Raw genomic sequence first — 26,006 nt, 5'->3', positions numbered from 1 at the left:
TGCCAGGGCAATTTTAACAAAATAAGGGAGTTCAGAGTTAAAGCAAAGCCATCAATATCAGCAGAAACAGAAGATTCAGAGGGGCTGTCAATTGTCACTAACGGGTCAGGAAGAATAGGGGAACTTTGGGTCATGAAAAGGTCCTGTGGTGCCAGGGATGATGGTGGCAGTCTAACTTGTGATCACAAGCCTTGTCTGCACAGCTTTAAATGACAAAGTGGTTTGTGTTTTACCTTAAAAATAAAAAGAGAACATTGGGATTTCCTCAGTCAGTAAACATTGATTAATCACCTTCCCTGTGCCAGTCACTGTTCAGGGGAGTCCTTAGGTCAGATCTCTGCTCCAGTGAAAGGGCCAGAGACTCTCAGGGCTTGACCCTCAACCTCATTTGGAAGATAGAACCTTTCCGAGGCTTGGGCCGGGGCCTGCCCTGTTACATGTTGTTCCAGTCAAAAAGAAGTCTCTTTAAAAATTGCCTCAGAAGGAAGAAGGACTGAGGAACATGAAAGGAAAAAGCAAGAATGAGGAAGCAGGAATCAGAAGTCTACAGGTGCCAGCCCAAGAAGAGCCTGAGATGGGGATCTGGGGCTGAGGCTCTCACGGCCAAACTGGTTTTTATCAGTTGACCTTTGACTGCCTGGTCCCAGCATCCCATTACCTAGAACTACACAGTCCCAAGGCTGATACTATTTTGTAGAGCAAAGAAGCTTCCTTACCTAGAAATGTATTCAAGAGACAGTGTGTGTGTGTTTATAAGTGTCCCCTGTATTCACTGGGATTGACATCTCACACACAACACCCACAGTCAGGGAAGGGTGATCTTACCCGACATTCTCTGTACCGTGTAGTTCTTCACAAATTTTATTCCCTGACTTTTTGGACATGTTTCCCACAACGAGAATCCTGTGCAGGTCATGGGATGATCCAGTCTCCCTGTCTGTGACCCAGGACAAAGCGTCCCCGCCAGTGTCATTGCCAGGTCCGATATTGGCAAATGGAGAACCTGGTACCAGCAGGAACCAGGACAGTCACCCAGACTCGTGGTCAATAAAACAGGCTTATGTTTCATTAATAAGGGACCTTTGTCTCCTTTGTTTCCTTTATCTATGGCTGCTTCTATAAGATCTTTACCATAATCAGTAGGTACCTTATCATAACCTTTTGGGTACAAATTTAGAACAGCTTGAACACAGTAACTAATACAACCGCTAGTTCCTGTTGGTTGTTCAGGAAAAACTCGGACCTCTGGTGTGAGAGCTGCTCAGTATATTTCTGAGGACTCCTTTGCATTCTTGGTGTCCCATGTGCCCCCCAAACTCGCACCCGTGGCTCCAAGAAGCTGTAACCATCTTGACCAACCAGTTAGTCTAACAGACCAACATGAAACCCACTGCTCACTTAGGAGGATGTTTGCCTGAATAAATAAAGACTTCCTTGGAAGAATGGGTCTTCCTATTGGTGACTCAGGCAGTTGCTGGGGAGAGCTTGGCAGGGGTCCTCAAACTTTTTAAATAGGGGGCCAGTTCACTGTCCCTCAGACTGTTGGAGGGCCGGACTATAGTAAAAACAAAAACTGTGTTTTGTGGGCCTTTAAATAAACTTCATAACCCTGGGTCAGGGGGATAAACATCATCTGCTGCAGCATCTGGCCCGCGGGCCATAGTTTAAGGACCCCTGGACTTACAGAGCTTGATTAGACAAGAAAACTGCTGATCCAAACCACTGACAGTCAACTTGACCTTTTCTTTTGCCATTCAGTCTGATGACTTCTGAAGAGAGAGTGAGAATGATGCCTTTGAGCAACCCAGCTTCACTTAAATTACCCCTTTAGCCAAAAGTTATGACCCACACTATTTTTTCCTTTATTCTCTCATGTTTCATTATTTTCTTATTGACACGGCCATTGACACTAGGAAACAGTAATTCTCCGGAGCCAGTCCCAAAGTTCCATACATGGAATCATTTCTTACAGCAAATGTTGAAGTTTTGAACAGTATGGATAAAATCATTCCGCGCCACTGTGTTTTTCTGAGATACAGAACTAGATGATGAGATTGACACATGCATTGCCAGTCCTAGCTCATTGCCTGGGAAACTCTGAAAGAAAGAGAATGAGAAATAGGAAGGGGATGAGGCTGCGAACCGAAGTGAAAGTCTGCAGAGCCGCTGGGCTCACTTCATTGCTGTGTCTGGGCAATGGAGAGTCTACCAGCATCCCGCCAGAAAATGGAACTCCTTCCTTCTGAATTGTCTTAGGAAGATACTGAGAATCATCTGAGAAGATAGAGTAATGAGCTCCTTTCTTGGGCAGAACTGGCAACACTCTCACTGAATTGCAGAGGACACAGCCCAATGGGTGGGCCATGTTGTTTGAATGACAAAAACACATTTGCTTACAGACTACTTTATGGAAAACTCACATAAGACAAGTGCTTAAATTGAGATCTGAAGAAATAATACAAGGACATTCACAAGGTACTTTTGCAGAAATTTGGTATCAATGATGAGACATGGGAGACACTGGTCCCAGATCTTCCAGCAGGGTGTACCTGGAAAAAAGAAAATGCTGTTCTCTGTGAGAGACACAGAATTGCAGTAGCTCAATGGAAACATGAGATGTAAAAATTGAGAGACATCTCTCTTCTAAATGTTCATATCCACCATTTGTGCCTTAGTTGTTATAGAGCCTTCTGAGGTCCTATTGGATATAGTGTATGTTGTACATCTCATAATATATATGTCATTTTTGTTCCTTTCCATTACAAAGGGCAATCAATAATTTCATCCAAGAGAATGATAATAATGATATAACATAGCAAATTTGTGGGTTGAAGCCAAAGTAGTTATTAGGGAAATTTTATGTCTAGATGCCTACTTGCATTAAATAGAAATAGAGAAGACCAATGAATTGGGCTTGCAACTAAAAAAGCTAGAAAAAGAATAAATTAAAACCCCCATTTAAATACCAAGTTGGAAACTGTGAAAATAAAAGGAGATTTTAATAAAATTGAAAGTAAGAAAACCATTGAATTAATAAACACAACTAAGAGTTGGTTTTATGAAAAAAACAACAACAAAATAAATGGAGCTTTAGTTAATTTGACTAGAAAAAGGAAAGAAGAAAATCAAATTGTTAGTCTCAAAAATGAAAAGGGAGAACTTTCCACCAATGAAGAGGGAATTCAAGCAATAATAAGAAGTTATTGCCCAACTATATGCCAATAAATCTGATAATCTATGTGAAATGGAGGAATAGTTATAAAATAGAGATTGTCCATATTAAGAGAGAAGGAAATGAATTACTTAAATAATCCCAGTTTAGAAAAAGAAACTGAACAAGCTATTGATCCCCTCCTTAAGAAAAAATCTCCCAGAGCAGATGAATTATAATTCTACCAAACATTTAAAGAACAGTTAACTCCAATATTATGGAAACTATGTGAAAAAAAAAAGGCAAAAAGGAGTCCTGCCAAATTTCTACTATGACACAGATACGGTCCTGATACCAAAATGAGATAGAGTCAAAACAGAGAAAGAAAATTATAGACCAGTTTCTGTAATGAATATTGATGCAAAAATTTTAAATGAAATATTAGGAAAAGATTACAGCAAGTCATCCCCAGGATAATACAGCATAACCAACTAGGATTTATACTAGGAATAGGGGCTGGTTCAATATTAAGAAAATTATTAGTATAATTGACTATATCAATAACCAAACTAACAAAACATCTACACACTCACATGGTTATCTCAATAGAGGCAGAAAAAGCATTTGACAAAATTCCACACCCATTCTTATTAAAAACACTAGAGGATATAGGGCTGAATAGAGTGTTCCTTAAAATGATCAATAACATTTAAAAAAAAAAACTATCAGCAAGCATCAATTGTAATAGAGACAAACGAGAACCATTCCTAAGAAGATCAGGGGTAAAACAAGGTTGCCCATTATCACCATGACTATTCAATATTTTATTAGAAATGTTAGCTTTGGCAATACGAGAAGAAAAAGTGATTAAAGGAAGTACAGTAAGTAATGTAGAAACCAAATTATCACTCTTTGCAGATGATCTGATGGTGTATTTTAATAATCCTAGCCAATCAACTAACAAACTACTAGAAACAATTCGCACCTTTATTAAAGTTGAAGGATACAAGATAAACCCACATAAATCATTAGGATTTTTATATATTACCAACAAAGTCCAGCAGCAAGAGATACAAAGAGAAATTTCATTTGGAATAATTGTAGATAGTATAAAATATTTGGGAATCTCCCTGCCAAGGCAAAGTCAGGAACTCTATGAACACAATTAGAAAACACATTTTCCAGAAATAAAGTCAGATCTAATTAATTGGAAAATATCAAGTGCTCATGGGTAGGCCGAGTAAACAAAATAATATGACAATGCTACCTAAATTAATCTATTCATTCAGTGCCATACCATTCAAACAGACAATGAATTAATTTATAGAACTTTTGCTTCTGGGTTCAAATCTGTCCTCAGAAACCTAATAACTTATCATTTAACCCTCTTTGCATCAGTAAAATGAAGGGGACAAGGAAATTCTTCTCAGTATCTTTGCCCAGGAGGCCTCCAAATGAAGTCTTGGAGAATAGGGCAAGACTAAACCAGCTGAATAACAGCATTGCCAGCTGACTCTATTTGACCAGTGTTCTCCTTCTTACCCACTCCAGGCAAATCAAATTGATTTACTCTTTATCCTTCTAATTATGGTGTATTACCTGTCTCTCTGGCTTTGCCCAGGTGGTGGCCAGGGGAGGGATTGCTCACTCTCCTCCCCAATGATGTCTGAGAGCACCGACTTCCTCAAAGTGCAGCTCCAGGATCACTCCCATCCTGAGGCCTTTCCTGATGTTTCCCATCCATTGCCTCCCACACCCATAACCCTGACCCAGAAAATACCTCGTGTTCACTTTTTATTAGGTCTCAGGAGCCACAACTTTTATTTCTCACAAGAAAAGAATCCTTAACCCTGGAGCCAGGATTCCCCTGTCTGTAGCAGGCAGAACGAGAGCCCATTTCTGGGACTATCACAGATCCTTATGGCCTGACTATTGTCCCAATGAGACAGGAAGCCAGAGACATAGAGTTAACACTGAGCTACTTTCTCTTTTCCACCAATAAAGGTTTTCTCATACATAGAGCAAGGGAGACATGGACACAAGCTTGTCCTCAAGGAGAGAGGTGGGCCTCCGAGACTCCAGGAGAAAAGACACCTGGGCCAGGGGACAGTGTCAAAGTCACAGGGCAGAGCTCTTCCCTGTGTGGGTGGGACCCTGTCCTCTGCTGAACAAAGAGCCTCTCTCAGGGTGGGTAAGAGGTGACATCATTGGGTCTGACCAGTCTGAGCCAGACCCCCTCCCTGCCCCCTGGAGTGCTCCCCTTCTCCAGCAGAGGGCGGCAGTGGGGCAGGTCCAGGAGCAGCATCAGGGAGGCACCTCCCAGGTCTCCAGGCTGGGAGCTCGGGCCCTCTCTGCCTCCTCCCCAGGGCAGGGAGCTCCCTCAGGGTTAAGAGGAATCTAGTCCTGGGGGAGAGACAGAAACTGCCTTCATTTGTCCAGAACCGGCTGCACCATCATCCTGAGGCACTAGATGTGACCTTGCCCTTGGTCCTGAGTCTCCCCCTGGGGACAGAGCAGAGGGGGCCCCTCCCCCAGAGCCAGGCTCAGCCAGGGGGACTCCCTGGGGCTCCCGGGGTCCCTGAGGGGAGGCTCCTCCCACACCTGGGGCTCTTTTGCATCTGGAGCCCCGAGGGAGCCGCAGGGAGCCCTGCCCAGGACATAAAAGCTTCCTCCCTCCTTCCTGCCCCTCAGGGCTCTGGCTGCTCTCTGCTCAGTCTCTGAAGGCCAGGATGAGCTCCCCATGGCAGCTGCTCTGGCTCCTGGTGCTCTGGGCTCAGGGTAAGGCCCAGGAGGGCAGGGAAGGGGTGGGAAGGTCCCAGGTTCTCAGGGATATAAAAGTGACGGCTCCTTGATACAATGGGGGCACACGCTGGGGCACAAGACGGGCAGATGGGGGCTGGCAAACATGACCAAAGCCCTGATTGTAAACCTTGTGCGGTCTGTGGAAAAGGTGCTTTCTGTCTCATGTTGACGCCCAATACAACCACTTGTCGGTCATTTGGGATTTCTGGGGTCTCCACAAACTTGTCTCCTTCACGTTCTTTAAATTGGACCTTCCCACATTTCTGTCTTCCTCTAATTCTGTTGCTTCCCCAGATTCCAAGGAGCCATTGTGCTGACCCAGTCTCCAGCCTCCTTGTCCGCATCTCCAAGGGAGACAGTCACCATCAGCTGCAAGGCCAGTCAGAGTGTATCTGGTTCTAGTTACAGCTACTTAAACTGGTACCAGCAGAAACCTGGCCAAGCCCCCAGGCTGCTCATCTACCATGCTAACAACCTGGCATCCGGGGTCCCTGCCCGGTTCAGTGGCCGTGGGTCTGGGACAGATTACACTCTCACCATCAGCAGCCTGGAGCCTGAGGATGCTGCACATTATTACTGTCAGCAGGGTTGGAGCTCCCCTCTCGCACAGTGTTTCAGGCCCGAACAAAAACCTCCCCCGTGTGTCCAGGGGACTCAGCTCAGAGCAGCAGGTGCCTCCTCGGGGTCCCCAGGGCAGAGCAGCCCCTGTTCTCTGGGCAGGCTCTCACCTCCCAGGGCTTCCCCTTTCTGGTCCCCCAGGTTTTCTTCTTTCTAACTTGTGATCACAAGCCCCTGGGCAAGGCAGAGGGGAGGCAGCACAGTCCCAGGGGAAACAAGGGCAAATCCTAACAGGGAAATGCTGACATTTCAGGTCCCTTGGTATCTTTGAAGTTTCCTTTGTGGGGAGCCCAAGGGCCTGTTGAGGAGCTTGGCTCTAGATCTCTGTAGCAATGACAGAAACTTGTTGTTGTTCTTCACTAAGTCTGAGTCTCTGTGACCCCACTGGAGGTTTCCTGGCAGAGATATCAGAGGGTTTTGCCATTTCTTCCTCCAGCTCACTCACAAATAAGGAAACTGATGGAAACAGGATTCAGTGACTTGTTCAGAGCCTCATGGCTACTAAGTGTCTAGGGTTAGATTTGAAGTTAGGAACACAATTCTTGGGGATTCCAGGCCCAGCGCTGCATCCTCTCCCTGCCCCTGGGGCTGCCATGATACAGACCAGTCACCCCTAGTAGGAGCCTCCTTATTTTCTGAATCTCCAGGACCAGGCCCTCACTGGCTCTCAGGCTCGTGGGTGTGAGTGGAGTGTATTTCCCATCAGGCCTTGGGTGAATTCCCAGGAGAGTAGGGGGCAGGGCCGGGACCCTCACTGCTGTCCCTGCTGGGGTCCCTGCCTGGATTCTCTGCCCCAAGGGATCTCCTGGTGGTATGAAAGCCCAAGGCCCTGTCCTTTGCCTTCAGGACCAAGGGCCCACACATGGCTTCACTGCCACCAGAGACTTTCTGGTCAGCCTTTGTCACTGGAAAGAAGAGGGGATCGGCTCAGCTCTGAGATTTAACCTCTCCTCTGAACGTTCCCAGACTCTTTCCTGTCACCTCATGCTCCCAGTCCCAGGAGTGGGATTACAGGAAGTATAAATAAGCACTAAATCCAGTTCCTTTCAATGAATGTTCTAATATGTCAGAACTTTCTTACATGAAACAAAAGTGCTAGAATAAGTAATGTCCGTACAAAGGCAATTTTAGTTTTTAGGGAAACGGGGACACGGACATTCAGGGAAGCAGCTCTCCTCTAAAAGCAGATGCTGGAGCTCAGATTTAGAGAATGCTGGGGATTCATACAGCCGTTTGTATTGTACATTTCAGGAATGGGCCCAAACCGGGTAAAGGTCCAGAGTCAGGAGATGAAATGGCATTTGTGGTAGAGAGTAAGACAACTACTTATTTTGGATTATAGAATACAGGCTGCATTGTGCAATTAATCTGGATAGAAATGAGGAGCTAGATGGTAAAGGTTTTAAATGATAGAGTGGTTTGTATTTATCCTTAAAGGTAAAGAGAAACCATTAATTTCCTCAGTCAGTCTGTCAGTAAGTCCCCTGTCAGGGAAGGGTGATCTTACCTGACATTCTCTGTAGCTGTGTGCAGTTCTTCACAAAATTTATTCCATTGACTTTTTGATCATGTTGGCCACATCAAGAATCCTATTCAGTAGGTTAGGTTCAAAGGACAAAACAACCAATAACTTTAATAATATAGTGTTTGACAAACCCAAAGACACCAGTTTCTGGGATAAAAATGCATTATTTGAGAAAAATTGCTGGGAAAATTGGAAATCAGTATGGCAGAAACTAGGCATTGACCCACACTTAACACCGTACACCAAGATAAGGTCAAAATGGGTTCATGACCTAGGCATAAAGAATGAGATGATAAATAAATTGGAAAAGCATAGGATAGTTTACCTGTCAGACCTGTGGAAGAGGGAGGAATTTATGACCAAAGAAGAACTAGAGATCACTATTGACCACAAAATAGAATCAAATTGAAAAGTTTTTGTACAAACAAAACAAATGCAGACAAGATTAGAAGGGAAACAATAAACTGGGAAAACATTTTTACAATCAAAGGTTCTGATAAAGGCCTCATTTCCAAAATATATAAAGAATTGACTCTAATCTATAAGAAATCAAACCATTCTCCAATTGATAAATGGTCAAAGGATATGAACAGACAATTCTCAGACGAAGAAATTGAAACTATTTATACACATATGAAAATATGCTCCAAATCATTATTAATCAGAGAAATGCAAATTAAGACAACTCTGAGATACCACTATTCACCTGTCAGACTGGCTAGAGTGACAGGGAAAGATAATGGGGAATGTTGGAGGGGATATGGGAAAACAGGGACACTGATACATTGTTGGTGGAATTGTGAACACATCCAGCCATTCTGGAGAGCAATTTGGAACTATGCTCAAAAAGTTATCAAACTGTGCATACCTTTGATCCAGCAGTTTCTACTTGGCTTATATCCCAAAGAGATACTAAAGAAGGGAAAGGGACCTGTATGTGCCAAAATGTTTATGGAGGCCCTGTTTGTAGTGGCTAGAAGCTGGAAATTGAGTGGATGCCCATCAGTGGGAGAATGGCTGAATAAATTGTGGTATATGAATGTTATGGAATATTATTGTTCTGTAGGAAATGACCAACAGGATGATTTCAGAAAGGCCTGGAGAGACTGACAGGAACTGATGCTGAGTGAAATGAGCAGGACCAGGAGATCATTATACACTTCAACAACGATACTATAGGATGATCAATTCTGATGGACCTGGCCATCTTCAGAAATGAGATGAACCAAATCAGTTCCAATAGAGCAGTAATGAACTGAACCAGCTACACCCAGCGAAAGAACTCTGGGAGATGACTATGAACTGTTACATAGAATTCCCAGTCCCTCTATTTTTGTTCGCCTGCATTTTTGATTTCCATCACAGGCAAATTGTACACTATTTCAAAATCCATCTCTTTTTATACAGCAAAATAACTGTTTGGACATGTATACATATATTGTATTTAACTTATATTTTCACATATTTAACATGTATTGTCAACCTGCTGTCCAGGGGCAGGAGTAGGGGGAAGGAGGGAAAAAGTTGGAACAAAAGGATTTGCAACTGTCAGTGCTGAAAAATTAGCCATGCATATATTTGTAAATAAAAAGCTATTATAAAAATATTCTATTATTAAAAAAAAAAAAGAATCTCAGCCATTCCTGGGGAAGCCATAGCCTCTCTAGACAAATTATCTTTCCAGGTTGCCAGGCTTTTGATTCCATTAGAACTCCTGGTCAAAAAGCACACTTTGATGTGTTGTTAATTCCAATAGGAGATCCGGGCTGTCCCAGCACTGAGTCTGATCTGCTTGGGCTGCCCCAGCCCCCACTAAGACCCAACATAACAGCTTCCTTCAATGAATTTCTTTGCAGATGGATCTCGGCAGCTGCTTTGCTTCCAGGACCTTCTGTCCCCTGAGAACTGCCTTCTCTCAGTGCAAAACTCCATTTCCCATAGATCTGCCACTGCAGAAGTCAGTCTCTGGGGAACTGATTTCTGTCCAACAATAAATTTTCATTTTGCAACTAATATTCGGGAACCAGTGAATTCTTTCCCTCCTAAAACCCGCGGCCGATTTAAAGGGGATTCTCAGCAGCTCTTACAGCCACTAACCTCTAGGCCACCAGGAATCTAGAGCACCCAAAGCGCATCCCAGGGATGCTGCTCCCTCAGGCAGAGCTGACTGGGAGCAGGGGAGCCTGGAGCTCCTGCAGCTGGAGAAGTTGGACACCAAGGAGGAGGGCCGGCCCAGCCCCGGGTCAGGCTTTTCCCTATAGACTTCGAGGGAATTGTGTGAGTGTGTGTGTGTGTGTGTGAGTGTGTGTGTGTGTGTGAAGAATCAGAGTATTAAGGAGAGAATTCTTCTATGGGGGGAGCAGGCTTCCATGAGCCTGAGCCTGTGGCCAGAGCTGAGCATGGTCCCTCCTTTTGGAGAGCGGTAAAACCCACCAGGATTCTGGGCTCTGGCAGCAGAATTTAGGTATAAATGACAAAACATATTAAATAAAAGCCCTACATTCTATTTCCTTAGCTATGGATTCAAAGGCCAAGATAGAAAACCTCCCGCCCTCGGGGAAGTTCACATTTATTTGGGGAAAAGGCAGCGGGTGTTTGTAGGATAATTCTTAGAGAGGAAGAAGACACAGATGGGGAGGAGTGAGGGGGAGGAGCAGAGGCCTCAGCAGTGGGAGGAGCCTGAGCTGAGCTTCAGAGGAGGCAGAGGATCCTGCCTGGAGGGTGGGGAGGAGGGCCTGCCTGGGCCTCGGAGGGAGTCCCCTGGTAAAGACCTGGCGGTCAGGGATGGCGGGCTGTGTGCAGGGGGAGGGAGCAGGCTGGCTTTGCTGCAGCAGAGAGGCCCCGGAGCTGGGGAACATGGCCTGAGCCCGGGGAGCGCTGAGGGAGCCGTCTTGTGGAGAAGAATCAGGGTCGGGGGAGGATTGTGTGATTTATCCCAGACACAAAAATAAATCTGGGGGATGTTTGTGCAAGAGGGTGATGGGGTCAGAATTAGTGAATATCCCTCTGGGACCTGAGTGGAAGAGGGAAGGCTGATCTGGTGCCTTAGGAAAATAAAGGGGTTTTGGTGCTTTTGTTCTTCTTATCAAGAAACAAATGCTATGGGTTCTGTAATACATTGGAAAGAGGGTGAGATTCTGTACTTTCTTCAAGTCCTTCTGATTCTGAAATTTCTTTATTTCCTAGGATGAGAGAGGTTCAGTCATGTGATCACAATCACCTGCTACAAAGCAGCAGAACTGCCCCTTAGCCAGGCCGGCCCCCGAGGCTGACAGTCTTTCCCCAACTCTCCCTGGTGGGCTCAGGCCCGTTTCCCGAAAAGAGGCTCAGGGAGTCTCCCTCCTCCCTCATCTCCCTTTTGGAAGGAGAATACTTGGGGTTTTCCCCCTGATTAATGAGGCAAAACCCGGACAAAGAGACTGAGAAGGAATTTATTTTAACTTTTTCAAGGTAGGACCATGTGGAGGGGCTGAAGAGCAGTGATGGGGTCAGGGTGAGTTCCGCTTTTCTAGGTAACTTGTAGATCATTCAAAAAGTTCCATCCCAACAGAGACCTGGCCCCTCAGTCCCTCCCAAGGGAGTAAGAAAGTGACTGATGTGCAGGTCGGCGTCTGTGATGAAGATCAGGAGATACAAGAAGATGCCGGCGTCTCCTTCTTTCACAGCCTCCCCCACACTGATGGATAAGAAGGGCTGGGAATCGGGGTCTCTGAGTCAGGGGAACATTCAGTCTCTCTCTGTGCCCGTTTCCTCTCCCAGCAGAGGCAGACAGAGGCACAGATGGCACAGAAGGTACAGAGAGAGGGCACAGGGGTGGGAAACAGCGAGAGCAGCACATGCAATGACACATACATACATGCAACACATACACACGTGTCTATGTACACACACACATATAACTACATGAGGCCCCGACAGACAGAGGTGACCTGAGAATCAAGAAACCCGGGTCGGGCCTGATTTTGGCCCAACGATGTCTGAGCTCCTGATCTCCTGTTTGACCCCCGAGTGTGAAGAAAACTTCTCAGGAAAATCGGCCTGAGAGAAGCTGCCACGTTGCATGGGTGGGGATTGTCCCTGGGAGCTCCTCTTACCTGATCTCATCGGGAGAAATCAGGGTCTGATTACCCCTTTATGATGTGTCCTCGAGGATGCAAAGAAGGGAGCCTGAGCCTGGATTCAGGAAACCCGAGTTCAAATTCTGACTCAGAATCTAATAGATGTGCAATCCTGACCCTGTGACTTTGTCACTGACTGCCTCAGTCTCCTCATCAGTGAAATGGGAATAATACTCCCATCAGTTCTGTTCCCTAATAGTACCTATCTCCCAGTGCAATTACAATGATCCAATGGGACCTTGGAGCCATTCAGTCCCTGATAGTGACATCCCCCTTTCCTCCTCCCCCTTCTCACCAGCTTTATTACCTATGACAATCTCCCTTAGAATGAGAGCCCCTGGGGGGGTTGATGGCTTCTGCTTCTGGTTTGCATCCCCAGGACAAGCATTCTGCTTCACACTTACCTTAGTCATCATTTCTCACGGATCCACTTGCTTTGGATTGACTGAGAGAGGAGAGACTGGGGCCTGGAGAATCAGACAGGGGCTCTCCAGCCCAGGAGAGGAGAGATTATCGGCCAACAGGGAGTGTCTCCTTGTCTCTGAGCCGGGAATCCCCTCCTCCGAAGCCCAGATTTGGCCAGAGATTCACCCAGGTTCCGGTTTCCAGAAAGAGTCACAGGCAGGGAAGGGGATGGATTCTAGTGAGAGTCCTTACCCCCGGGCGCGTCTGGAAAAGGGGGAAAAGGGGGACAGGAGGAGACATCGTCTTGTTCCACAATGTGCAGGATCACAGGGATGAGTTCACACCTCCCTTGAAGCTCTTTGGGCCAGAGAGCACTATGGGAGAAAACCCATAATCCCTCTCTCTCGTATCCCACAATTCCTCCCTCTTGCATAAAAGAAACAGACAGAGGCTCTTGGAGGGATTTCACCGGAATGACATGAAGAGTGGTGCTGGCTCTGGAGGCTGAAGAAAGCAGAGGCAGAAGCAAAGGACAAAGCGGCAAGAGCTCTTGGAACCAAGCAGAGAGATAGGCCTCTAAGCTAACCAGGCTATATTGGAGATAATAAAAGACTTGAACTTTTATCACCTGGCTGCATTTGGGAAGAAGATCACCACAGTATGGGATAAAGAACCTGAAAAACATCCTCTGTCCATTGTAAGAGTTCCTAAAACTTGTACCAATACTTCCATTTCACAACACAAAATAGTATTCCACTATAATGTTACGTTTCCTCCCTTGTCCTTATGCAACATAAGGAGAAGAGCTTGATATGATACTTTGCTTGGTGGGGCAGGAACTGGTTTGGGTATAGTTAATCCCATAGATCTTGAGACCCTGGATAGCAGACTGCGTAGTGCTGGACAGGATGTATCTCAAGCCTTAACTGTTAATGCACCATGGTTACCCACAATGATCCTATCACACCAAAATACTTTAACCTACCAAGATCAATTTCTTTTTTTTTTCATATTTTTTCTTTTTTAATAGTATATTATTTGCCCAAATAGTTTACTTTTTTAACATTCATTTTTGTAAAACTTGTAAACACACATATATTACACAAATACTTTGGGATTATAAAAAATAATCTTTTTTAAAATAACTTTTTATTGATAGAACCCATGCCAGGGTAATTTTTTACAGCATTATCCCTTGCATTCACTTTTGTTCCGATTTTTCCCCTCCCTCCCTCCACCCCCTCTCCCAAATGGCAAGCAATCCTTTACATGTTGAATAAGTTATAGTATATCCTAGATACAATATATGTGTGCAGAACCGAACAGTTCTCTTGTTGCACAGGGAAAATTGAATTCAGAAAGTATAAATAACCTGGGAAGAAAAACAAAAATGCAAGCAGTTTATATTCATTTCCCAGTGTTCTTTCTTTGGGTGTAGCTGCTTCTGTCCATCTTTGATCAATTAAACCTCTCTTTATCAAAGAGATCCACTTCCATCAGGATACATCCTCAAACAGTATCGTTGTTGAGGTATATAATGATCTCCTGGTTCTGCTCATTTCACTTAGCATCAGTTCATGTAAGTCTCGCCATCCTCTCTGTATTCATCCTGCTGGTCATTCCTTATAGAACAGTAATATTCCATAACATTCATATACCACAATTTACTCAACCATTCTCCAATTGATGGACATCCTTTCATTTTCCAGCTTCTAGCCACTACAAACAGGGCTGCCACAAACATTTTGGCACATACGGGTCCCTTTCCCTTCTTTAGTATCTCTTTGGGGTATAAGCCCAGTAGAAACACCACTGGATCAAAGGGTATGCACAGTTTGATAACTTTTTGAGCGTAGTCCAAGGTCAATTTCTACATGTATTCGGTGATATTACTTTAGCAAATTTATACCTGGCTAACAATGTTACCAGATTATTCAGTTGGACTAAATGTTCTCTCCAAAATATGTATACCTTGATGCAAAAGGAGAATGCTCAACGTCACCTACAAGAAGGAGACACACGTATATGGGATCAAATATTCCCCCAACATACTGACATGTGGAGAAAGCTTCAACCTGAGAATGCACAGTGCACCCCTCACTGGTGCACGGGAGCTATTGTATGTTACCAAGTGCATGATGGACTGTTATGTGTCAATTTCATGCTATTCCTTTTGTCCTGCATGATTATTTTGTAATCTCACATACAAAGTAACTACAGGTCGTAATAATGTAACTCACACCTGAGCTGACTGTGTACCCACCGATAAGGGCAGAATATGTGGGATGATGACCCGGCAGGTGCAGCCCTGCCTTCTCCCACGTTCTTCTAATCTTTGTGATCTAACTCTGTATCCTTTAAACAATTTTTCTATGCTCTATGAAGTTTCTGCCCAACATACATGTGTTGTATCTAATAATGCTACTGATCTAGCCTCTGTTTCTCAGACTCCTCCTTATTCTGGCTGTTTAACTAAACTGGCAGGGTGATGATTTCTATTTTTCCCCTGACACTGATGTGATACAGAATTTGACTTGGGCACCCAAATTGTTACCTCTTCCCCATACCTCTTTGTGTTTGCAACTTTTAATTAATATTCTGAATCAATCTCATGTCCTGAAGCGACTATTACAGTCTCATCAGCGTGCCTTGAATGAACATCGAATTCAGACTCATATAGTGGCAGGACAGCTGTTCGAGGCCTCACATTTAGTTACTTCTGATACTAATCATCATTGGTATGATTTTTTATTTAAATCTAAAAGTGCTACCTCATATTTTAATTCCCATTATTTTTATTCTATTCCCATATTATTATTGTCAATCTTTTTATTATCCTTAGGTCTATGTAAATGTTATATGTATTCTCAAATGAAAAGTATTTATTCTCATTTCACCCCCCTAGTCATGGCCTCTTATGCTTCTCATGAATTTAAGGCCAAATGAATAAGAAAAACCTTCTTATTAGTAAGTTCATTTCAAACCATTTCAAGAACGTGACTCCATGGGAACCTAGCCTTTCTTTAACCCTGTGAGACCGGGAATATGCCACATGTGTTTGGCTTCACTTCCACAATCCCAGGAACTAGCCACTCCGTGGGTCACAATGGATGTCAGGGAGGGTTGGCCCCCTCCCTAACATCTACATTAATCAAGTCATGTCTTGGAAGCCCATCTGGCATTTCCTTCTCCTATACATAACTTTCTATATGTAAGCAAGTTGGCTCTGTGCCGACTTTGTTTTCAAGCACTATAAATTCAGTCTAGTTTTAATCATAGTTAGAACCTCACCCATGGAGATAATCTTTCTGCCTGGGATCTCTCCCCATTCAGGACTCAAAGGCTATTTATTCGGGGTTCCCCAGACTGCTGCAACTTAAGAATTGCAACTTAGAGATGGCGCTCCTCCGGACTATTCTAATCTTAGTTCTCCTTTTTCTTTGTCTTTTACGTATGTATTATTTACTGTATTGGTTGTTATTGTAGGCAATCTATTCCATGTATTGTATAAGTAAATTTTACTTTCGTTTTAACTGAATCAGAAAGTATCATTTATAGGAGTGAATCTGAACCTTTCCTTAATTAACATAACAGACCTTTAAGACTTGAACCTCTCTATCATTTGAAACATAGATACTTTCTGAGCCTGGGGTAAGGAGACTACTGCCCTGTTAGGCTTTGTTCCAATAAAATGAAGATCTCTTCTAAATTGCCTCCCAAGGAAGAAGAAATGAGAAAGACTGAAGGAGAAAGCAAGAAGCAGAACTCCAATGGTCCCATCCCAAGAAGAGGCTGAAATGAGCATCTGGGGCTGAGGCTGTTGCAGCCAAGCTGGTTTTCATCAGGTGAACACCTGTTTCCTGGTCCCAGCATCCCATCTCCTAGAACTAGACAGTCCAAAAGCTGATACTGCTTAGCAGAGCAAAGAAGCTTGCTTGCCTAGAAATGTATTCAATAGAAGTTGTGTGTATGTGTGTGTGTGTATGTGTGATTGTCTACTGTATTGGCTTCACACACACAATATCCACAATCAGGGAAGGGTAATCTTACCTGGCATTCTCTGTACTGTATGTAGTTCTTCACAAAATTTATTCCACTGAATTTTTGGTCATGTTTCGCACATCAAGAATCCTGTGCAGGTCATGCAATGATCCAGCCTCCCTGTCTGTGGTCCCAGGACACAGAATCCCCATCAGTGGCAATGGCAGTTGTAACATTGGCAAGTTCCCTGGTACCAGCAGGAACTAGGACAGTCACTGATCAGTGAAATCTTTTATGTGCATTCTGGAGGTTTTGCTCACCTCAGTGACGGTGGGCACGTCCTCCACAACTTAAAAACCCACTCATTTTATAGCGACCTTACACAATTTGGCAAATGATTTCATATGGCTGATCATATATTATCATATATTATATTTGCTCAAGAAGATGTTCACAATAAACTTTTAGGGTAACAACTAAGGAGATTTTAGAAGTCTAATTCTCAATCACTTTTTCCTTTTCTCCAAGTAAAAATTATTTTTTTTCTTTATGAATTGAGATGCCACACTTGGATGCTTCATTGTTTAACATACCAAAGAGGATCTCTAAAACCTGAATTGCTATTTTCAGAGCAATTTCACAGTATCCCATTTCAAAAGGATTCAATTTTCCAATGACACCATTTCCTCCTCCTCTCAGTAGTGTTCCTTATATAATGTTTTCCCAGAAATGATAATGTAAGAAAATATAGGAGCACAATAATGACATTCATAATATCTAGAATTCAAAATGTGAAATACTCTCTTGAGTATGATCTTAAGTAGACTGGAATGGATTAGATAGTAGGAAGGGGGATATTTTCAAAAGGTGATGACTTTTAATAGAGGTGATTTGTTCCACTGGCTGGTGCTCTCTGACAAAATTTGTTCCTCTGTGTATCTCTTCATCATTTTGGGTAAAGTGAATGTGCTTTTTCTTAGATCACTGTGTTCCATGATCTCTGACTACAGGAGAATCCTTGGAAAACTCTTGATGTGTAAAAAAGTGGGTTCTGATAATAGAGATTTGGTTCTGGATGAGCTATTCAATTTCCAAGTACTGAACTCTCACCTCTGTCATTTACTAAATTTGTTGTCTTAGAAAGGCAGATTACACTTTGATTTTTTTAGTTGTTTCATCTGCAAAAATCAGATCAAGTGATGGTGACTCAGTATCTCTTTAAATGGAGTAACTCTGCCTCCTTCATTTGTTCATCAAGCTACTTTCTGCCTCTCTCTGCAAAGAGAGGCTTTTTTTTGGAGAGGGCAAGATAGCAATCTTCCGGGTAGAAGGCAGGCCCATAAAACTTGTGGAACTTCATGGTATTACATATCATTATTTACCCTTAGAAAGGAGCATATTCCCAAATATTTCTACTTTGGTATGGAGCCCAAATTGTCACCCCTAGCCCTTCATGTAATCATAATTCTGATGAAAGTGAAATTTCTTTGTTTTTTTTTTTTTTAACTTAAAGAAATCATATAACCAGAGGGTCTCTCCTGTTTCTGTGTCCTCTGTCTCTCCCTCTCTGTCTATGTCTCTCTCTGTATCTCTCCCTTCAAACCTGAAGCAGTAGCAGAGCTAGAAAGCTGAGTAGGTCTGTGTCATTGGGGAAAACTGTGCCATTGGCCACAGGGGAAAACAAATATTCCTGAGACTGATTGTGTAGTTCAACCATCTATGGTAAGATATCCCTGGGAGGAGCTGTTGTAAGTCTCTGAGTTTTAGAGACAAGAGAGCTCTGTAGCTGGAAGCCTAGAACCTCCCCCAGCGTGGGACCAATTCACATGCCCTTCCCTGCTGCAAGGAGTCCTGGGTTCTGCCTTTGAAAGCATCAGCCCTGGACAGCACAGAGCATGAACATGTGCTGCCGGCTCAGCTCCTTTGTCTCCTCTGGCTCCCAAGGAAGGAAGTCAGCTCATGCAGAGGGATCATGGGATCATTCTTGTGATTTCATTCTCCCTGCAGGGCATATTTGCCAGACTAGGAAATATTCATATTTAGGAGAATGTTCTTTCTTTCTTTCTTTCTTTCTTTCTTTCTTTCTTTCTTTCTTTCTTTCTTTCTTTCTTTCTTTCTTTCTTTCTTTCTTTTCTTTTTCTTTTTCTTTTTCTTTTTCTTTTTCTTTTTTTTTTTGCTGAGGCAACTGGGATTAAGTAATTTGCCCAAGTTTACACAGCTAAGAGGTGTTAAGTGTCTGAGATTAGATTTGAACTCAGGTCCTCCTGTCCTGGTGCTCTCTCCACTCCGCCACCTAGCGGCCCCAGGAGAATGTTCTTTATTTGCAGCCCCTTATATGACTTCAACTGCTTTTACTTGAAAGTCATTAAAGTCTGGCTAACTTTTGTTTTTTTTTCTTTTTCTGGGTAGATGCCAAAGGAGTCCTGGTGCTGACCCAGGCTGTGGCCCCCTGCCTGTGTCTCCAGGAGACAGAGTCCCCTCTCAGCTGTGGTCCAGTGAGGGCTTGAATAACTCTTTATTCTGAAAGAATAAGTTTCTTACATTCCTAGGGCTTTTGGCCTCGTCTGGGGTCGCTGCTCACCTGAGGGGCAGTGGGTCTGGGACAGACTTTTCTCTCCCCACGAGCAGCCTAAAGCCTGAGCATGCTGGGGATGCTTATTTTCTATAGGATGATAGAAGGGTCCCACTGCATTACAGTCTTAAACCAAACCTTCCCAGGGCAGCTCAGGTGCTTCAGTCCGGGCCAATAGCTGCTTTGTCCAGAGTCAGCAGGACAGAGAACTCCTTCCTCTTTGTTCGTACAGGTCTTAGCTGGGCTCAGCCCACTATGTCTCCTGTCATACTTTCTCATTTCAGCCCATCCAGCCTGACATTTCTAGCTTACACAACAGAAAATTGGATGGATTGGATTTGTCTCTAAAGCTCAGACTTACAGCAGCTGCTCCCAGGTTTATTTTATCATAGAGGGTTGAACTACACAGACTTCTGTCCTTAGACTCATGTTCACATGTCCTTGGACATGTGATCCAGGATGTTTAGGGAGAAAACATCTAGTAGAGTAACCATTTCTGATCCGCTAGAAGTGATTTATGCTACGAGGGAAGAACTACTTTTGTTCCTTCTCCTTTCAAGGGCACTAATGTAGGAAAGGCCTTTTTCCAGTTTTAGAGCAAACAAGGTCAGATTAAATAAAAAAAATAAAGCTTGGGCACATCCCACACAACACTCTCCGGAGGTATTTTCCTTGTCATCTGGAGAATTCTAAAGATGAAGCGGCATCATGTAGGCCCTAGTGGGTGTTTTGTTAGTCTGGACTCTGAAACAAACCGCACTGGAGGATCCACCTTTTAGTGGGAATGTGTGCGTGTGTATTTCTCACCCCAGAATAAGCAAATAAGACATGACAATGATGGGACGTCCATTATGGGTTCATTGTTTCTCTAATGGGATGACACTATTTCTTGCGCCGAAGGGTTAGCTTACGCATGGAGCCCCAGTGACCTAATACTGTGCTTGAGAATCAGGAATATGGAGACATTCCCCTTTGTGCCACCAGGAATCTCAGCCACTCCTTTGTACTGGAAAGAAGAAGGAACAGATTCATGTACCAAAGCCTTTTGACTGTTTTTTCACTTCATGAAAAAAGAACACCTGGGTTAGGGGACAGTGTCAAATTAGAGCCCTGTCACTTACTGAACAAAGAGCCTCTCTCAGGGGATAAGAGTGACTTCATCATGTCTCCCAGGAGCTCAGGTCTCCGGGGTCCTGAGAGAACTTTGGCTTCTGCATTCTGCCAGGACTGGGGAGAGGAAACTTGTTCTTTGGCATTACTGCACAGAACTGGAGAAGAACTTCCCCCAAAAGAACTTAGGCTTGAACACAGAAACATGAATCACAGGATTGAACACAGAAAATTCTGTCATACTTGTTTTCTCCCTATCTCCCCACATCAATTCTCCCTGGACCCTGCCTTGTCTCTGTATCTGAGGTTTGTGAATGTTAAAGGGACTTTGGAAAGAGGAGGGGGCCGAGGGACAGGAGAGTCTCCCAGAGATATGTGGCCGAGCAGAGGGAAGAGACTGATCTTACCAAGCGAGCACTTGCTCCCTGGAACTGATAGAACTAAATCCCCCAGACAGGCTTGTGTAAGATGTTGAAAAATCATGGGAGGCCACAGTCATGTCTCTGTATGAGTGAGAAAATCTAGAACTTTCACAGTCCATGTTTCAGATTGTAAGAAAGAAATCTAGTATATCAGGCATTTAGGGGCTAGACTAGTTCTCTGCTGAGACAGTGTAAAAGGTCTTTACTCTCCTGTCTAGTAGACTTTGGGTGCTATTAATGGTGACTTTTTTTTCTGTTTGTCTGCCTGTCTCTTTCCATCTGTCTGTCTGTCTGTCTCTCTCTCTTTCTCTTTTTCCATTAGATTGTCTGTCTCCTGGAGATTTGGACAATAAGGCTGGAGACTGAGTCAGCACAGTAACTACTTGAGAATCTAGGAAGTCAAAACAATTAGAAGTACAGCAACACATGTAATGTCCAAGCACTATGAATAAACAAGAACATTGTGGAAGTCACTGAAGTCCCCAAGAAGGAGCATTCACTATATTTGCTGTAACGAGGCGACGTGCCTGCTCTTTCCCACGGAATTTGAAGTGCATCTACTCCATCCCATGACTGTGCACACCGAGATCTGCCAGTTTGTGCTGAATCTAAGCTTTTTCACCTCCTGGATGGCGAACATTGTAGGAACTTGACCCTCAAACCAGATTTTCTTATAAATCCATCCAGTTTCCTGTTGTTTCTTTTCTTGGGAAGTGGAGGGTTTCAGGATCAGTCAGAATCTGGATCAATCAAAGTCCTTGGTCTTTAGGGGGAGAAGTGAAGGAAGCAGGTAAGCTGCCACACCGCTTGCCAAAGATGTATCCTGGATTCTGGAGTCCGGAGTCTCCAGTCTCTCTCCTCCTCGTCCTGCAGCCAAGTGACCCTGACCTCTCTCCCTCAGCCCTCCAATCTTTGCCTGCAATTATCTCACCACCACACATTCAGCAAGCGCCAATGGTGAGGAGAGCCATCACATCATCATCTCATCTAAGTATATGCTTATAGAACAATTATCTCCCATGGAATGGGTAATTAGCTTTAAGGGCTCTGCTGTCTGATTCATGTACACCTTGTCAGAGTTTCAGTCCTCTACAGAGAGCTCATCCTGCTCCCTGAAGACCAGTAGAAAGAGTATCCTGAGTCCTGAATGAGACAGCTGCAAAGTGAGGCTTTTCTATCTTAATGGGCCTTCTGAAAATTCCCCCCAGAGTGTAAAGGACTTCCTGGATTTTAAATGTAGTTTAAGTCAAATGAATAATATGTATTTTTGTATGGTTTATTGACATGTGCGTGCTAAAGACAGCACTCTAGGACTACATGCATAGGGAAGATGCTAAGTTGCATGGGTTGAAGTTTGTCATGGGAAGCTACTCACACTAAGCCAGATCTAATGAAACGGATATCAATATTCATTGATACATTGATATATAATTGGTTCAATGAATGCATTCTGGACCTGGATTCACGAAGAGTTTCAGCAATGTCTCAGACATTTATTACCTGTGAAGCCCTCACCATGTCACTTACTTTGACTGTCTCAATTTCTTTATCTATAAAACGGGTATAATTCCTTTATGAATTTCCATGAAACTATGGTGACATCAGTGATATTAGCCAATAGCTATTAGCTCCCACCAAAATTATAAAGAAAAAATGAGATAAAATGTTACTGTACTTTACAAATTTTAAGACAGTCAATAAATGCTAATTGTATTATAATAATAATGGAAAAGATTATTATTTTCCATTTCCCTTTAAGTTAAGAGGATCTATGGAACATAGAATGTCTCTATTTTTCCATTTCTTTTCCATCACTTAGCATATAATTTTGTGCATAACATAATAAGGATTGTTATTCAGCTGAGATTTTTGAATTTAGCTAAATGTGTAATGTTTTATTTAATTTTTGTTTTATGTCTATTTTTCCTTTCCCACCATGATTATTGCTGAAACATGTTTAGCATTATTGCACACGTATAACCTGAATCATATTACTGGACTTCTCAGCGAGTGGGGAGAAGAGGGAGAGGGAGAATTTGAAATTTAATTTAAAAAAGCATTAAAAATTCTTTTTGTCTGTAATTAGAAAAATGGTTTTTTAAACCCAAGTATGACACGAATGCTTTTTCCTGTGTTTGTTCACTATAGATTGAGTGGAGAGAGGAGAGCCTGGAGGCGGGGGATCACACAGGGGCTGTTGCAATTGCCCAGGATAGAAATGAATGGCGGCCCAGGCTTCTGGTCCCTGTTTCTGAGCTAGTTACGCTCCCATCAGAGCCTCCCCCTGAGCCCTCTTTGCCCAGAGCCTCATTTCTAGAAACTGTCAGAGCCTCCAGGGCGTGTCAGGATGGGACATGGGGACAAGGACAGACCGAATGCTCTTCCCACAGGCCTCAGACAAGGCGGGATCCCCCAGTGACTGACAAAGCCCATTGACCAGGAGCCAGGCTCGAACAGGCTTTTCCGGGGTCCCAGGCCAGGATCTGTCCAGTCTGAGCCAGACCCCCTCCCTGCCCCCTGGAGTTCTCCCCTTCTCCAGCAGAGGGCGGCAGTGGGGCAGGCCCAGGAGCAGCATCAGGGAGGCACCTCCCAGGTCTCCAGGCTGGGAGCTCGGGCCCTCTCTGCCCCCTCCCCAGGGCTGGGAGCTCCCTCAGGGTTAAGGGGAATCTAGTCCTGGGGGAGAGAGAGAAACTGCCTTCATTTGTCCAGAACCGGCTGCACCATCATCCTGAGGCACTAGACATGACCTTGTCTTTGGTCCTGAGTCTCCCCCTGGGGACAGAGCAGAGGGGGCCCCTCCCCCAGAGCCAGGCTCAGCCAGGGGGACTCCCTGGGGCTCCCGGGGTCCCTGAGGGGAGGCTCCTCCCACACCTGGGGTTTTTTTGCATCTGGAGCCCAAGGGAGCCGCAGGGAGCCCTGCCCAGGACATAAAAGCTTCCTCCCTCCTTCCTGTCCCCTCAGGGCTCTGGCTGCTCTCTGCTCAGTCTCTGAAGGCCAGGATGAGCTCCCCATGGCAGCTGCTCTGGCTCCTGGTGCTCTGGGCTCAGGGTAAGGCCCAGGAGGGCAGGGAAGGTGTGGGAAGGTCCCAGGTTTTCAGGGATGTAAAAGTGACGGCTCCTTGATACAATGGGGGCACACGCTGGGGCACAAGACGGGCAGATGGGGGCCGAAAAACATGACCAAAGCCCTGATTGTAAACCTTGTGTGGTCTGTGGAAAAGGTGGTTTCTGTCTCACGTTGGCACCCAATATAACTATTTATCGGTCATTTGGGATTTCTGGGGTCTCCTCAAATTGTCTCCTTCTGTTCTTTTAATTGGACCTTCCCACATTTCTGTCTTCCTCTAACTCTGTTGCTTCCCCAGATTCCCAAGGAGCCATTGTGCTGACCCAGTCTCCAGCCTCCTTGTCCGGATCTCCAGGGGAGACAGTCACCATCAGCTGCAAGGCCAGTCAGAGTGTGTCTAGTTCTAGTTACAACTACTTGCACTGGTACCAGCAGAAACCTGGCCAAGCCCCCAGGCTCCTCATCTCCTATGCTAACAGTCTGGCATCCGGGGTCCCTGCCCGGTTCAGTGGCAGTGGGTCTGGGACAGATTTCACTCTCATCATCAGCAGCCTGGAGCCCGAGGATGCTGCACATTATTACTGTCAGCAGAATTATGACTGGCCTCCCACAGTGTTTCAGGCCCGAACAAAAACCTCCCCAATGCTTCCAGGGGACTCAGCTCAGAGCAGCAGGTGCCTCCTCGGGGTCCCCAGGGCAGAGCAGCCCCTGCTCTCTGGGCAGGCTCTCACCTCCCAGGGCTTCTCCTTTCTGGTCCCCCGGGTCCCTCCTTTCTAACTTGTGATCACGAGCCCTGTCTGAAGGGCAAGGCAGAGGGGAGGCAGCACAGCCCCTGAAAAATGGAGAGAAAAGTCCCTACAGGGAAATGTTGACATTTCAGGTCCCTTGATATCTTTGCCCCACAGTAGTGAGTTTCTTTCTCTGCTTGGGAGCCCATGTTCCCGTTGATCAGGTTTTGCCCCCATTCTCTGTAGCAATGGCAGGTATATCTTGCATGTTCTTCAGCCATGTCTGAGTCTTTGTGACCTTACTCAGAATTTTCTTGTCACAGACACTGCAGCTTTGCCATTTCCTCCTCCAGCTTATTTCAGACAAACAAATGGAGGCAAACAGGACTGAGTGACTTGTACAGAGCCACATGGATAGTAAGTGTCCAAGGTTAGATTAAACTCAGAGACACAAGTTTTGGGGGTTCCAGGCCCAGCGCTCCATCCTCTCACTGCTCCGTGGGGCTGCCATGATAGAGACCAGATTGCTTTTTCTCCAGCCCAGGACACACGGTCTCCCAGGCTGAGTCGCTTCTGCCCTGGGCCTGGACAAGAGACAAAGGGAGGGCTCCAATATCACCCTCTCCCCCTGTTTGAGCCTCATTATCTCTTGCGTCTGGAGGACCAGGCCCTCATTGACTCTCTCAGGCTTATGTGTGGGGGTTGGAGTGTATTTCCCATCAGGGCTTTGGGGAGTTCCCAGGAGAGTAGGGGGCAGGGCTAGCCCCCTCACTGCCATCTCTCCTGGGGCTTTTACCTGCATTCTCTGCCCCATGGGATCTCCTGGTGGTAGGAAGGCCCAAGGCTCTGTCCATTGCCTTCAGCATCAAGGACCCACATGTGGTTTCACTGCTACTTGAGGTTTTCTGGTTAACCTTCCTCACTGGAAAGAAGAGGGGAATAACTCAACTCTGAGACTCAGATCACTGATGGCTTTGGCCTCACAGTGTTCCCAGTTTCTCTCCTTTAGCCTCATTATCCCTATCCCAGGAGTGGGCTTGCAAGAAGCATAAACAACTGCTAACAGTGAATTTCTTTCATTGAAATTTCTTATGTGTCAGAATATTCTCACATGAAATAAAGGTGTCAGAGTCTGCACAGTGAAGTCTATAAAATGCAATTTTACTTTTCAGGGAAGGTGAGACGTGGGCAGTCAGGGAAATGAGCTCTCCCCTAAATGCGGGGGCTTGAAGTCAGATTAATAGAATCCTGGGGATTCTCAGAGTCAGGCATTTTATTGTACATTTGAGGAATGGGGCCCACCCTGGGTAAAGGCCTGGAGTCAGGAAATGAAACATCATTTGTGATGGAGAGTAAGACAGTCGTTTAGTTTGGATTATAGAACAAAGGCCTGCATTGTGTAAGTAATCTGGATGATGAGCTAGATGGTAAAGGCTTTAAAGGACAGAGTGGTTTGTGTTTTATCTTAAAAAGAAAAAGGGAACATTGGAATTTCCTCAGTCAGTAAA

General features: G+C 44.7%; 1 gene segment (V, D, J or C); it reads left to right on the top strand.

Annotated features, from left to right (window-relative positions):
- Positions 1–5,689: 5,689 nt before the first annotated feature.
- LOC127546341 (immunoglobulin kappa variable 3-11-like) lies at positions 5,690–24,547 on the top strand. The segment is given in 2 exon segments: positions 5,690–5,929; positions 24,069–24,547. Coding segments are annotated over 2 exon segments (528 nt in total).
- Positions 24,548–26,006: the final 1,459 nt, after the last annotated feature.

This window comes from Antechinus flavipes, chromosome 2 (assembly GCF_016432865.1).
Source record: "Antechinus flavipes isolate AdamAnt ecotype Samford, QLD, Australia chromosome 2, AdamAnt_v2, whole genome shotgun sequence".
Classification (NCBI taxonomy): Eukaryota; Metazoa; Chordata; class Mammalia; order Dasyuromorphia; family Dasyuridae; genus Antechinus; species Antechinus flavipes.
The sequence above is the reverse complement of the archived record's forward strand: the minus strand, read 5'-3'. Positions and strand labels throughout refer to the sequence as shown.